This window comes from Cystoisospora suis, assembly GCF_002600585.1.
Source record: "Cystoisospora suis strain Wien I chromosome Unknown contig_1942, whole genome shotgun sequence".
Taxonomy (NCBI): Eukaryota; Apicomplexa; class Conoidasida; order Eucoccidiorida; family Sarcocystidae; genus Cystoisospora; species Cystoisospora suis.
The window spans coordinates 4,819-17,060 of record NW_027154742.1 but is presented as its reverse complement, the minus strand read 5'-3'; the positions used below and the strand labels follow the sequence as shown (position 1 = coordinate 17,060).

The 12,242-nt window shown below is 54.4% G+C and overlaps 5 protein-coding genes across 5 annotated transcripts; 3 read left to right on the top strand and 2 right to left on the bottom strand.

The window, feature by feature from the left end:
• The first annotated feature begins 847 nt into the window (after nucleotides 1-847).
• On the top strand, nucleotides 848-3,263 carry CSUI_004226 (ribosomal protein rps13). The gene is made up of 3 exons (XM_068064419.1): nucleotides 848-1,408; nucleotides 1,946-2,033; nucleotides 2,740-3,263. Exons 1-3 carry the CDS (start codon nucleotides 1,262-1,264, stop codon nucleotides 2,958-2,960), a joined length of 456 nt encoding a protein of 151 aa, XP_067923602.1. The 5' UTR covers nucleotides 848-1,261; the 3' UTR covers nucleotides 2,961-3,263.
• Nucleotides 3,264-3,605: 342 nt separating this feature from the next.
• On the bottom strand, nucleotides 3,606-4,715 carry CSUI_004225 (uncharacterized protein). The gene is made up of 2 exons (XM_068064418.1): nucleotides 4,170-4,715; nucleotides 3,606-4,047 (listed from the first exon to the last, which is right to left on the bottom strand). The coding sequence occupies exons 1-2, from the start codon at nucleotides 4,368-4,370 to the stop codon at nucleotides 3,871-3,873; spliced, it is 378 nt and encodes a 125-aa protein (XP_067923601.1). The 5' UTR covers nucleotides 4,371-4,715; the 3' UTR covers nucleotides 3,606-3,870.
• Nucleotides 4,716-5,045: 330 nt separating this feature from the next.
• Nucleotides 5,046-7,407, top strand: CSUI_004224 (uncharacterized protein). Its single transcript, XM_068064417.1, has one exon. The coding sequence runs from the start codon at nucleotides 6,165-6,167 to the stop codon at nucleotides 6,384-6,386; it is 222 nt and encodes a 73-aa protein (XP_067923600.1). The 5' UTR covers nucleotides 5,046-6,164; the 3' UTR covers nucleotides 6,387-7,407.
• An 805-nt stretch (nucleotides 7,408-8,212) lies between these two features.
• On the bottom strand, nucleotides 8,213-9,365 carry CSUI_004223 (tim10 ddp family zinc finger superfamily protein). Its single transcript, XM_068064416.1, has 4 exons — nucleotides 9,161-9,365; nucleotides 8,843-8,915; nucleotides 8,677-8,758; nucleotides 8,213-8,460 (listed from the first exon to the last, which is right to left on the bottom strand). Exons 1-4 carry the CDS (start codon nucleotides 9,221-9,223, stop codon nucleotides 8,397-8,399), a joined length of 282 nt encoding a protein of 93 aa, XP_067923599.1. The 5' UTR covers nucleotides 9,224-9,365; the 3' UTR covers nucleotides 8,213-8,396.
• CSUI_004222 (uncharacterized protein) lies at nucleotides 9,237-10,910 on the top strand. The gene has a single exon (XM_068064415.1). The coding sequence runs from the start codon at nucleotides 9,830-9,832 to the stop codon at nucleotides 10,019-10,021; it is 192 nt and encodes a 63-aa protein (XP_067923598.1). The 5' UTR covers nucleotides 9,237-9,829; the 3' UTR covers nucleotides 10,022-10,910.
• Nucleotides 10,911-12,242: the final 1,332 nt, after the last annotated feature.

Genomic DNA, 12,242 nt, shown 5'->3' with positions numbered 1-12,242 from the left:
ACGACCGCCGATGAGCCGACTACTGTGCGTCTCTGCCGGTGCCTGTGACACGTGTTGAGCCTCGGTGACAAGACAGATATAAAACTTGTTAAGATATTGGGGCGTCCACTACATACAGACTGTACGGTTACCGGTTGTGGGGACGGGGCGCGAATGTCGCTTGACAATAAGACCTCAGATATTCCGCCGATATTACAACTCCTTTTTCTCGCCATTTTGATAAGCCTAAAGCTTAGTCCGTACCACATCTGTCTGCACATACAAGGGCATGGGTCTGACCGGTCCTGTCTCACCTACCCTTTATGTGTGCTTGTTAATCTTTAATCTTCGTCAGTACCAAATGTCTCAAGACAATGCTTTACGGGCCACGGCCTTACGCGACACTGTGATCTCTTCAGGCGTCTACATGTCCGTCAGCGTGAAGGCTCCGCTAGCAGCAGTTCCCGCACCACGTACCTCAGAACCTAACAGCCAGCCAGATCCGTGCTTCTGGATGCCTGTCCATCAGGTCGCCCCGATCTCAACACTACAAGACAGAACGGCACCCGGTCGGCCAGCAGCTCAACGTAGAACGCAGATAGTCATTCGAGTTATCCCGGGCCGGGGGAAGGCGCCACACCTTACAAAGAATAGAACACGGCGTACAGAACCGTGTGCTTGTCCCGCATTTAATGTTATTGCCGAGGTGTGCACTCATCTGCAGAATGGATACCCGCCAGACTGACAGCTCTTGTGAGCCTCTGGTCCAGCTGCGGGCACAGATGACTGCGGTAGGGCAGAACGGCTTCGGCCACGCAGCGCAGAGGTGGCGGCGGTCGCTCGGTTTCTTGATGTGTTGATTGCCATCCACACCTTTAGTCGGCGCTTTCAGTGGCTCGGAAATGATCGCACTGTCACCTCGGGAGTTCTCGCCTTGGGGAGAGTATTACGGATGACGTACACTGTACATAAACCCTAAGACCAAAATCGAGCAGCGGTAGAGGCTCAAACCCCGCAAACTGGTACGGCTTTGCGCAACTAGTCGCGTCAGCCGAACACGAAGCTCGGTGGGGCGCTCTCCCGCCTGAACGTGGTGGTGGGGGATCGACAAAGAACACCTCGGAGCGTTTTGTTACCTCTTTGCCTGCGTTCGTCTCCATCGCAGGCATGCTTCAGCCCTTGCTGTGATCTCCGTGTACGTGCAGTTGCGTGTTTGTTTCTCTTCAAGAGGTGTCAAGGCCCTCCGCTGTCGCCTGCAGTTGACTGTGTTGTACCTTCAAACATGGGGCGAATGTACGGACCGGGAAAAGGCATGTCTGCCAGCGCACTGCCGTGGAGGAGAAAGCCCCCCACCTGGCTGAAAACCAAGCCCGCGGATGTCGAAGAACATATAGCCAAGCTGGCCAAGAAAGGACAAACGCCTTCACAGGTACTTTGGCCTTACCGAGTCAGAGGTGAATGTGCGCAGACGCCGTGTGTTCGTTTCTGCCGTACATGCATTTTGTAGGACTCTCATTTGTGTGGGGGCAGGCAACCAAGCATGGAGGCCCGGATGCATATCCTTTAGTTAACATCTGCTTCGGCATTCTGGGCATTCCAAGGTCTGTGGCATTCTGACCGCTTGACGGGCAGCTCGTGCGGGGCAGCTTCGCGCGGAGACAGTGCTCGTTCCTTGCAGTACCTCTTTTCTGCTGCGGTGCGGATTCAGCCCAGAGAAAAGGAGTTCGTTGTTTTCATTGGTGTCGAGGGATGTCATGCTAATGCTGCGCGTCCCTCGGGGCGAATCGGACCCCGGTACCATTCTTTCCTAAGCAGCATTCGGACGAGCACCGTCATTTGGTACAGCGACTCCGTCCCCAGTGAATGAACGGTCGTGTAACTAAGGCGGAGTGACGGAGGGCGACGTCAGGAGTTACGACTGTACTGCGACGGTTGTTTTGTTGACGGAGGTGTTGCATGTTTGCAGATCGGCGTGACGCTGCGGGACTCTTTCGGCGTTCCCCAGGTGAAGTCCGTTACCGGAAACAAGATTCTCCGCATCCTCAAGATGCAAGGTAGGTAGCGTTGTTCTCTCCCGTCCGCGGTGTCAAGAGGATCAGTTCTTGAGTGTGCCTAAAGTTTTGTGCAGTCAACTTTCCTTAGTTGCAGGTCCTTTCTCCCCAAGGCCAGCAGTGGGGCGGCCTTGTGCTGTTGTGCGCCCAGCACCGCTCTGCAGACACGTAGAAAACCAGCATTGGTTCAGCCGTGCTGTGACAGTGCTCTGCATGTGTTCGGGTGCGACACCGAGCATCAGGTCGAAGAGGTTTAGCGCAGGTGCTGACCAGCCAGTACAGGCCGAGTGCAGCTTCGAGCCGTCGCCCTCTCCGACAGTTTACACTGTGGTCCGTGGTGGTGGTTCTCTTACTTGGTTGGACGTGGCTGTAACACCTTCGTGGGATCGGGAGGGAACATTTCTGGTTTAGGGCAGCTTGGCACAGGCAGCAGAGTCGAGGTGTTCATGAGGAGAGTGCGCGCAGGGAACGGCTCGTGCACCTCCCGGGGTGGAGCCCCCCTTACGTTTTGTAGACTGAGTTTACCCCTGGGCCGCCTTCGGGGGCCTATTGAAGCCGATGCAGTAACTTGCGAAATCTTTTCCTGTAGTTTCCCAGGGTGGTGGCAGTGGCAGTGTAATCGGCTCCTATTGGCGTTCTGCGCCGTGCTTGAGTGTAGATCAAGTCGGGCCTCCCTTGTGAGCTCTGATTTCGCATATCGGCTCTGTAGGTCTGGCACCCGAGCTGCCTGAGGATCTTTATTATTTGATCAAAAAAGCAGTGAGTGTGAGGAAGCATTTGGAAAGAAACAGGAAAGACAAGGACGCCAAGTTCCGTCTCATTCTTGTTGAGTCGCGTATTCATCGGCTCGCACGTTACTACAAGCGAACCAAGCAGCTTCCTGCGACTTGGAAGTATCAGTCTTCCACGGCGTCTGCTCTGGTAGCGTAGAAGCTTGGAAGGCCCGGGGAAAACTGCGTTCAAGCGAGCGGCAGCACTCTTCGTCATTGCGGGAGGGAGAGAGCGTTCCATTGAGGGGGCGATACCTCCGGAAGCTTGGTGAAGAACCTGGGTAGCTCTGCGCGAGACAGCTGGAGACAGCAAACGCACAACTTCCAGGTCGCTGGCACAGACCGGGACAGCCAGGGGGTGGTGATGTGTGGAGAGGCCGGCTGCAGTTTGGTCCTGAAGTTGCATCGGCGCTGGAATGGGATAGGGGCTCTTGTTGCCCCCGTGTTGGATTGTGTGGGGATGCCACTCTTTTTCGCAACAGTAACCAACTCCGCGGAGAGAACTGCGCACTACGTAACAGACTTGTGCTTTTGTTTCGAGAAGGTATTACGCACAAGACTACTTTAACCCGACTGTCACCTTGTATTGGTTCTCGTGTGTGAGGTGGGCACCTCGGAAACGGCACTGCTCGAGCGCGGCCTACTCGGCATAACACTGTCGGACACCGCTGTATCCGCTTGGGTGCCACAACCTGATCTCGTCCGGGCTACAATAGCGGACGTCCCGTACTGTTTGACGGTTCCGGTGCAACAACGCGAACGGCGGTAGACAGCAACAACGCGATAACAATAGAGAGTTGCACGGCGAGGTGTGAATTCAGCTGGGCATTTGGGGCAGCTCGGCGCGACAGGAGAGCGCAGCTCAGAAGACAGCGAGGAAGCGTATTCAGAGTTCAGTGTACAGTTTGTGTGCTACGCAGACCCTGTGACGGCACGGAGACGCTATCTGTAGCGTCCGAGGATAGCAGTGGCGCATCGCCGTCACACCTCGCAGTACTGAATGGTGCTAAAGAAATGTCCCTGCACGCGAGAGCACGGCTGAATTGCATCCGCTGCGTGGCTTTGGCGAGCTAGGCGGAGAGCAGCGGGCCGGAAAACGGCTCAAAATCGTAGCAGATTAAGCACTGTCCCGTTGTGATCCCGTAGTCCTTCAGCAGCTTGGACGTATCAACGCATTCGTCTTTCTGGAACTGATTTAGGCACATGTATACCTCCACGATGCTGCCGCCGTGGCGCTTGATAATGGCCTGCGAGTATGGGGCGGAAAAACAAGTACTTGCGTCGAATGTGCCCGGGCCATGAACCCATCAGCGTAACACTGTCGAAGGGGATGTACACGGAACGGGGTTGGCATGAAGCATCTACATACCTCGCGGATAACTGCGAAGCTCGTCAGCTCGTTCACTGTCATTGTAAATTCAAGAGCCTTCGCGTTTGGATGCGCTAAACGGATTTTGGCTTCAATCGTGGCTTCGGCTTGCGACGAAGGGCGGAATGCTGGCCCATCATACTTGTACTTCGGATCGTCAGGGAACAGCTGTCCGCGCGCTTTAGACTTAGTGGGAGCCATTGTCCAGAGCGAGTCAGGCACATCACCGTGACATCGAGTTTTTGACCTGGGCCGCCCTCTTAGTTTGACCGACTACTCACTCCAATAACTCGTTAGCCGGATTCTGTTCGGGTGTTGCACGGCGGGGCATTTGACTAGAGTGGCGCGGCGGCTACTGATCATTGCTACGAGCAACGAAATTGTCGCAACCAGGCAACTCCATTAGTACTGGACAGTTGCTCAGCCTTGCAGGAAAGAAGAATTCCTATTCCACTGTAACTTTTCGTGAGCCAGAAGTGGTCTAGTGTGTCCATGTGAGGCCGTCATGAGGACGAGAGTTCGTTCCGCAAATCCGGTATCGTTCTGGCACACGGGCCTACAAGTACACTGTGCAAAGAAGGCTTCCATAGAGGGGCGCCACAGCACCGGAAGTATGAAGACACATCGGACACTCCGTAACAGCAAGGTGCGGAGAAATTGCCGCCAGGACCGGCATGCACAAGCTTTACAGCATGGAGCCTCACGTGTTAGGACGGAGTGCAGTGACGAGTTCTTTTATCGGACTTGCATTGAACCAGCGTCCCCATTTGCACCCGAGGGACAAGGTGGAGCATGTGGCACGTAAAGATGCGAAGCCGCGCGCATGCATGAATATGCCGGTGCACTACCTGCTACCGCAGCAGTTGGTCCGGCTCCGTTAGCAATATCTTTTCATCTTACTTTGGTCGGCGCCGGCAGGTACACCTTTTGGTGAGGTGACGACAGGCCCGAACTGTATTGCGTTCGTGTTTGCCTTTGTGGACACTCAGGAGCTTGTGCGAATTTTCTCGAACTACATACAGACTGCAGCTGAGCTGGCGTGTCAGTCCTTGTGGCGGCCCGGTAGCGAAGGCTGCTGGGAACAAATCTGTGCGCGACTGCGGCATGTGTCCGCTAGGGGTGGCCGTTCGAGTGCGCTTTCTAACGACAAACCGTTATAGCAGCTCTCCTGCGTGAGGAGCATGCGCCCTGTCTCCACCGTTTCTCCAAAATGCAGATCCTTATCAAGACCCTTACAGGGCGAAAGCAATCTTTTAACTTCGAGCCGGATAACACAGTTCTGCATGTCAAGCAAGCCCTGCAGGAAAAGGAAGGCATCGATGTTAAACAGATACGGCTGATCTACTCCGGGAAACAGATGAGCGACGACCTCAAGCTGTCCGACTATAAAGTCCTTCCTGGCTGTACGATACACATGGTTCTTCAGCTGCGTGGAGGCTGTGCGATGCCTAGCTGAGATGTTCGGGAACTGCGTCCGGACACTGTTACATTCTGGAGAGGCGGCGGGTGCAAGAGGCGCTCTTCCCCCTGCTAGTTTCTGAGGGGAACTCGGGGCAGCCGGTAACGCGAGTCCGGAGTGTGGCGGCACCATCCGGAGACAAAGGATATCAACTGGCATCTACGCCTTGTGTGGTGGCGGCACATGTCGAGCCTTCTTTGTGTTGCTTTCTGGGGCTGTGCTCAACTGTGTGGTTCTTCGTGTTCGTGCCGTCTCGCCTGGCAGTACAGTGACGCAGTCTCGCTCAGATTCTCGCCGAGCAGTGCCCGCAGGACTACACCCTTCGACGCCGGGAAAAAAGTAACGGTGTGTGCTGAACTGTGCACGCTACTTCGGTAACTCGTGTCGGACACGCCGTCGGGACCGATACTCCTTTTTTGTTCAGAAGCCCTGGTGTCAGTGATGGTCTTGACACGCAGGTGGAAATATGCAGCCGCATTGTTTACATTGCACCTGTTGATGCTTGACAACAAAAAAAAGTATTGCGACATGAGGCGATGGGGGACGCAGTGACCCACGATGTCTTAACCAAGTACGATTTATCACCTGAAGAGACGTGGAACGCCGACTCAACCACAGCTCCGGTACTGGATCAGAAAGCTTCCCAAGTTAAGATGAAGGACATCAGTCTGTCTGGATTCTACTGCAATACTCCTTTCCTTTCAGGCGGGCGCGGGCTTAGCGCCTCCTGGGTTCTGCTTGAGATAACTAGACCGTGAGCCCCGAACACTGAATGGAAGCAGTACGAGCTGTTCCCATCCAGTGTAGAAAATGTCGAGCAGTGTGCGCACATTTTCGATGGATTTTGACCAGTACTGTGATGCCTCCAGCGCAGCCGTGGTCAGCAGCGTCGGCTCCGCCGGGTTGTCGAATGGACCGTATATGAGGAGCGGAGAACCCTTCAGTCGAGCGAGGAACGTCGTGAGTTCCGCCGCCGAGATGTTGGGGAGCCGTGGAGGCGGAGAGTAGAGCCTGCGCTTCATACCCAGATGAGAAACGTCCGGCTCACGCAAGACAGCAGGAGTTCCAGCTGACTGGATTCGTTCGTACGCGTCGAGTTTGGAGTCACTGGTGTTCGGTGACGCACCCGTGGTTGCCCTACCTAGGACCCGAAGCGGCAGCTCCTTGAGGAAATCGGCGGACGGCAGGAATGCACCAGGATGGGTAACGGGAAAGGGTTTCTGTAGCTGGCGTACCCGAGTCCAGCCGGGAAGTTGGAAGAAAGCGTCACTGTCCATGTTGTTTGGCCGGTGCGTGTCCGCTACGGGGCAACCGCTGGGGCTTCCGGCGCAAGAAACCCACGAAGTCTGCCGTGTAGGTGCACCGCGCTGTCCCTGGTATGCTTCGTGGTTAGGCTCGCTAGCCATCTCAGCGAGGGAACAGTGCGCACAATGAACGGCCAATGTGGCACACGTAGAAAACGCCATCCATCGAAGAAGTCTTGGTAGGGTCTGCCGTGCGGCACATTTGTCTAACCGGCTGCCTTGACCAAGGGACACAGGCGCTGGATAAATCTGCGCACTTGCCATCGCAAGCGGTTCGCTTCTCAGTAAAGCAATAACCGAAGCGGTTTCCAGTTGAGAGGAATGTAGAACAGGTCAGTAGGAAAAAGTTGACGCACCCTAGCGGGCGTTCGATGCAGGAGTCCGCCGTCGGAGAACAGCTCACTGGGACAGGCTGCTCTCCGTGATCGTGATACACGTTCCCAACTAGCCATCAACTGCTTGGCTTCTGGCTGCGGTCGTTTGCGATCTCCACGTTCTACAACGAAAAAAAGCCGGGTTCTCAAAGATTTCTTGGTTTTTTTCGAAAGCACTCGCAATGACTTGAACTACTGTCAACGTGAGTCTACACGGCGTAGGCTACTAGCCCGCTTTTCTCTCGATCACGGTTAGAGAATGAACACGACTGTGTAGCCACACGCCCTCACCCCCCTTAAAACTGTGTGATGAGCGATCACGCACTTCTCAAGCATGACTGCCGCTTGCGGTACCAGCGGCTCGAGTTCTCTAAGACACTGGCAGCACGAAATTCCAGAGAACTCTGAGCAACTTGGACGACTGAAGATAGCACACCTTCCGGCGGATCGGTCTCGGAAGTATGTTTCAAAGAGTGCCGCTTACAAGTTGTTCCGTAAACGATACTCAGCGAAGCGTGAATTCTCATTTCCTGGGGATGCGCTTTTCTCTGCGGAGATTGGGACGGCTACCAAATGACACGCCCTGTGGTCAACCGAAAGTAACGAGTCAGCTAATGAGAAACCGCCAAACCAGTCCATTTCAGCCCAGGTACGAGAACGCACATCATCTCTCCTTGCGCGGAGTTCTTTACCGTGCCGCCGATCTTTTGCTGTCCTAGCCCGCCGCAGCTGTTGAAGTAAGCGAGCTCATTCTAACGACAGAACAGATGGTCTCTGAGAAAGCTTTAGCAGCAGCTCCGAGGTGCCCGAGACCTCCATCGCTTCACCAACAATAGACTGCCCACCCACGTACAAACATGCAAACACACTTGACGTCTTTCTGTCGGCGCTGAGCCCGGGTCGTTTAGTACCGGTCTCTCTTGGCCCCCGGCAGCTTCGTGCCGTACGGGAGCTTTAAGTTTCCCTCGGAGTAGAGGGCAAAAACCGACTCTTCCTGGAAACGCCTTTCAGAAAGGGTAACCCCTCGCAGTGACGGACGACAGGGACTCAAATACACGTATTCTTCCTCCATGTGCGCAACAAAAGGAGATCAATGGGCAAACGGTGCCCCACCGCGAGACTGCAGCTCTTTCTCCGCCATTCCCCGTAGTCGCCTGACAGAAAAAACGGAATGCAAGTCATCAGCTGTGTGTACACTTAGGACGAGTGCTGACCCCACGCTGTGTTGTCCTGCGCATGGGCGCGAGCGGACCGTCGGGCCTGCAGTGCTGTCTTATTGTACGGTGGCAACGTCCGCCTTTTTTTCAGTGCAGTTTGTAGCGAGCCCACCTGACCAGGCCCTGCGGCCGAAAACCACAGTATGGACGTACTCGGTGCAAAACAGGGACGCTTGGAGGTAGGTCTTTGTGCAGTTTCCGATACACTGCTGCTGGCTCGAGGTCAAAGAGTTACCTGAATTCGTACAGAGCCAGGAAAACAAGTCTTTAAAAGAAGCGCGCATGCGAGGGGCGCCACAAGCAGTTCACGGAGACTCACCGGGGGTGTCGACGCACCGACTGAAACAGGTGTCCAACAGTTTCATTGTCTGGCGTTGTCCCTCAAGTAGCATCTGAATGAAGGTGACAGAGTAAAGGGAGACGAAACTTGCCTGATGATGACCACGCTGAAAGCTCGTGCTCGAGAGAAGGCACCGTGAAACAGAGTCTCAAACTTCTCCCCCGATAATGCTTTGTCCGTTCTGATGGTTGGTACATTCGTTTTGTCTGGAAACAGCCGGCGCGTCAAGACCCATGAGGACCTCTCCAAGTATGACGCAGCCTCCTGACAGAGCATCTGATTGTACGCACCACTCACCGTCAGCTGCATCTCGACATCCTGTAGCCTCTCTGCCGAGAGTCCACTCGTACTAGTGTCCATGGCCAAGGAAAGCGCGCGCAGCAAACGGGCCAGCAAGGCAACAGTGATGCTTGTCAAGTTTCCCTGATATCCCGCTGAACGGCAGTTCCACGGTTTATTGTCCTTGAGGACTAGTGCCCCCTCACCATTTGACGAAACTGTTGTTAGGGGCTCTGCATGTTCTACATCATCGACATGCGCATGCAGTTTGACCATTCATTAAAAAAAAGAGTAAATCACCCTAACGGCTCGCAGCCAAACCGCTGTGCTACGCCCACGGCTGTTGTGTCTCCGATTCTGGCACCAGCGGGTCCGGGCACACTCCTAGAACATAACTGTGTGCGTTCAGGAGACTGTTGTATGTCTGGAAAAGGGCAATGCTGTCGTCCCTGAAATGCGCCTACACCTCTACATGCAAGGATCACGCGACACTTGGGACCTATCGGAACAGACGTCAGCAATTTCCTAGCTGAAGTTGTTGTGCCCGCAACAGGCTTTAAGGCATCTGCGGGGTCTGAAGGCGGTGTTCAGCCTTCAGCGGAAGGGTCAGCCCACCGGGACCATCCTGTGCAGCCTGCCGACTTGTATGAGCAGCGGGTCCAGCTGGAGAGGCGGAATGGAGACGCGATGAGGACGACTGGGAGTTCCGGCAGGCGCGGGAGAGTTCAGTTGTTGTCTTGTCACCTTTTCCCCAAAAACCTTCTTGAAGGAAGGAATTTCGCTGAACGCTGTGTTATGATCCTGGTGTTCAAATTCTTTACCGCTACACAGGATACGGTTGCTCGCGTTTGTACCGCCGCCCAGAGTGTACGCGGTTGATCCCGATCGCCTCGGGCGTGGTGGAGCCCGGGCCTCACCTTAAAAGTTTTTACGTTGAAGTGTTTGTGCCGTGTCGAAAAAGAGGCGTGGTGTTCCCTTCAGTGCCTGTCCCGAAACTCTTTGTCCCGGTACATTCGGGCACATCAAAAGTCGTGCCGTGACCCGGGAAGTCGCCTCCGTGTCCCGCTGCGCTGCTGAACTCTACCGAAATCGAAATCGGCAAGCAGTGCAGAATGCGAATGCTTTCTGCACTGCTTGCCGATTTCGCGCGATGCGTCGTTTTTTTTTTATAGCTTTTTCGGGAATTTCCAGGCTCCATACATCACCCAGGTGTCCTGTTTATGGGCGTTCCATTGGAAGCGAAGCCCGGAGAGTGGAGACTGCGCCCCTCGTCGCGCGGACACGGTAGACTGTGAACGTTCAAACCGAAACTCCTCGGATTTGGAAGCATACCGACAGCATTTCCTCGTTTTTCCTTGGGACCTATCTCTCAGCTGTTTTCCTTTACGAGTTAGTCACGACGGATGGTAGAAAGCACTACTTGAGATCAACGTCCGGGTGCAGCGGATGCCGCGGGTAGAAGTAGCGCTTCCCCAGCTAGGGCCGAGGCACGCGTGAGACAACCGAGGACGTTTGTGAACGAAATCGTTGAGGAAGCAAGAGAAATTGGACGTCTTCAGAGAGAATTACAAAAAGGGAAGTCTGCGCTTTCCAGCCTAGAACAGAGGAAGCATGGCCTTGATTGGCTGGGGGGTTTCAAGGGAGTATGAGAGACGATGTTAGTGCAAGGTGCGTATGGAGTCAGGCTCGAATTCGATGGGCCGTACATCAGGCTGCCGTGTGACGCTTTCGTGTTTGGACAGATCCCTTTTATCGACAGACCCCCGACCTGTTGCAGCCAGACAGTCCAACTACCAACTGGGAACACTGGTTCCGGCTGTTTGAATCGGAGTTGTCGGGGCGCCGCGAGTCGCCTGGCAAGTGGCCGGATATGCTTGTTAATCAGTCTTCTTTTAGCATGAGACAAGAAGTGGCCTCGGTTATTCAGGCAATTCACTCTTCAGGCATTCCTGCAAACAGGGTGTATGACGCTGTCCGAGATAAGTTGATGAATAATGCAGGGATGAAGTACAGTGCGTTGACCAATTATAAAAGACTGCACAGCATTGTACCCGGCTCAAGAGGAGCACGTGAACTTGCAACCTACCTGAAGGATTTGGCTATCGACAACGAAGTTGCCCGAACGCGGATGGCCCGCGAACTCAAGCGAGTACCGGAGATTTCGGATTACACGTTGACCCAGATCTACTGGATGGTGCTACCGGGATACCTCCAGGATTCTGTCCCGAGTGTTGATTCGTTTCGCATGGAGGGTACCACAACACTTTATTCATCGTACACGTCTGCGATCATTGACCGTGAAGCAGTCTTGAAGGCTCGGGAGGAAGGGAGTAAAGTAGTGGCGGCGGTTACAGGACTGAGTGAGGACAATAGAAAACGTCGTAGGTCGGAGCCTGTGCGTGGAGAACCGCCCCGCGGCGCCGTACCTGGCAGAAGAGTACTGTTCGCAAATGAGAAGGGCGCACTCCGCGCAAGTGAAACCAAGATTCGCTGCCACATTTGTAACAGTTCAGACCATCCTCTTACTCTATGTGAATGGTATTACAACTGGAAGAAGGATGACCCGAAGCGGTCAGGCATTTGCCCGAAGTGCCACAGTGGACAGCATCCCGCTCGAACTTGCAAGGGTGAGAAAGGCACCAGGTGGGGTCGTCCTTATAGCCCAGTTAGAACACTCCCTCTAGCTGCCGCAGTACTGATGATCTTGGAGATGTTGCAGACGTCAACTGCTATTTCACCGACGCATCCAAAGGTGTTCTGGCTGAGTCGAGTTGTCATACTTGATTGGGGGTGAGTTCAAGTATGCCCTCCGACTGGAAGTCGGACCAAAAGGGATGGGTTCACGATGCTAAGGGAAAAGTGATTCACAAGGTTCTCTCACGATACTTCACTGACACGGACACGGCACATCACACGACATCGTACAACCCTGGGTCATGAGCGTCCCCGATGATAACATAGTGTCAGGGCGGTTGTCCCGACATGAGAATATCCACTTAGTAGTGACTCAGTATTTTTCCAAGGGCCGACTTAGCGACTCGAGCCCTCTAGCTTAGCGAACTTAGTTATCGTATTATAATAGAGTAATTAACAGAAGCTT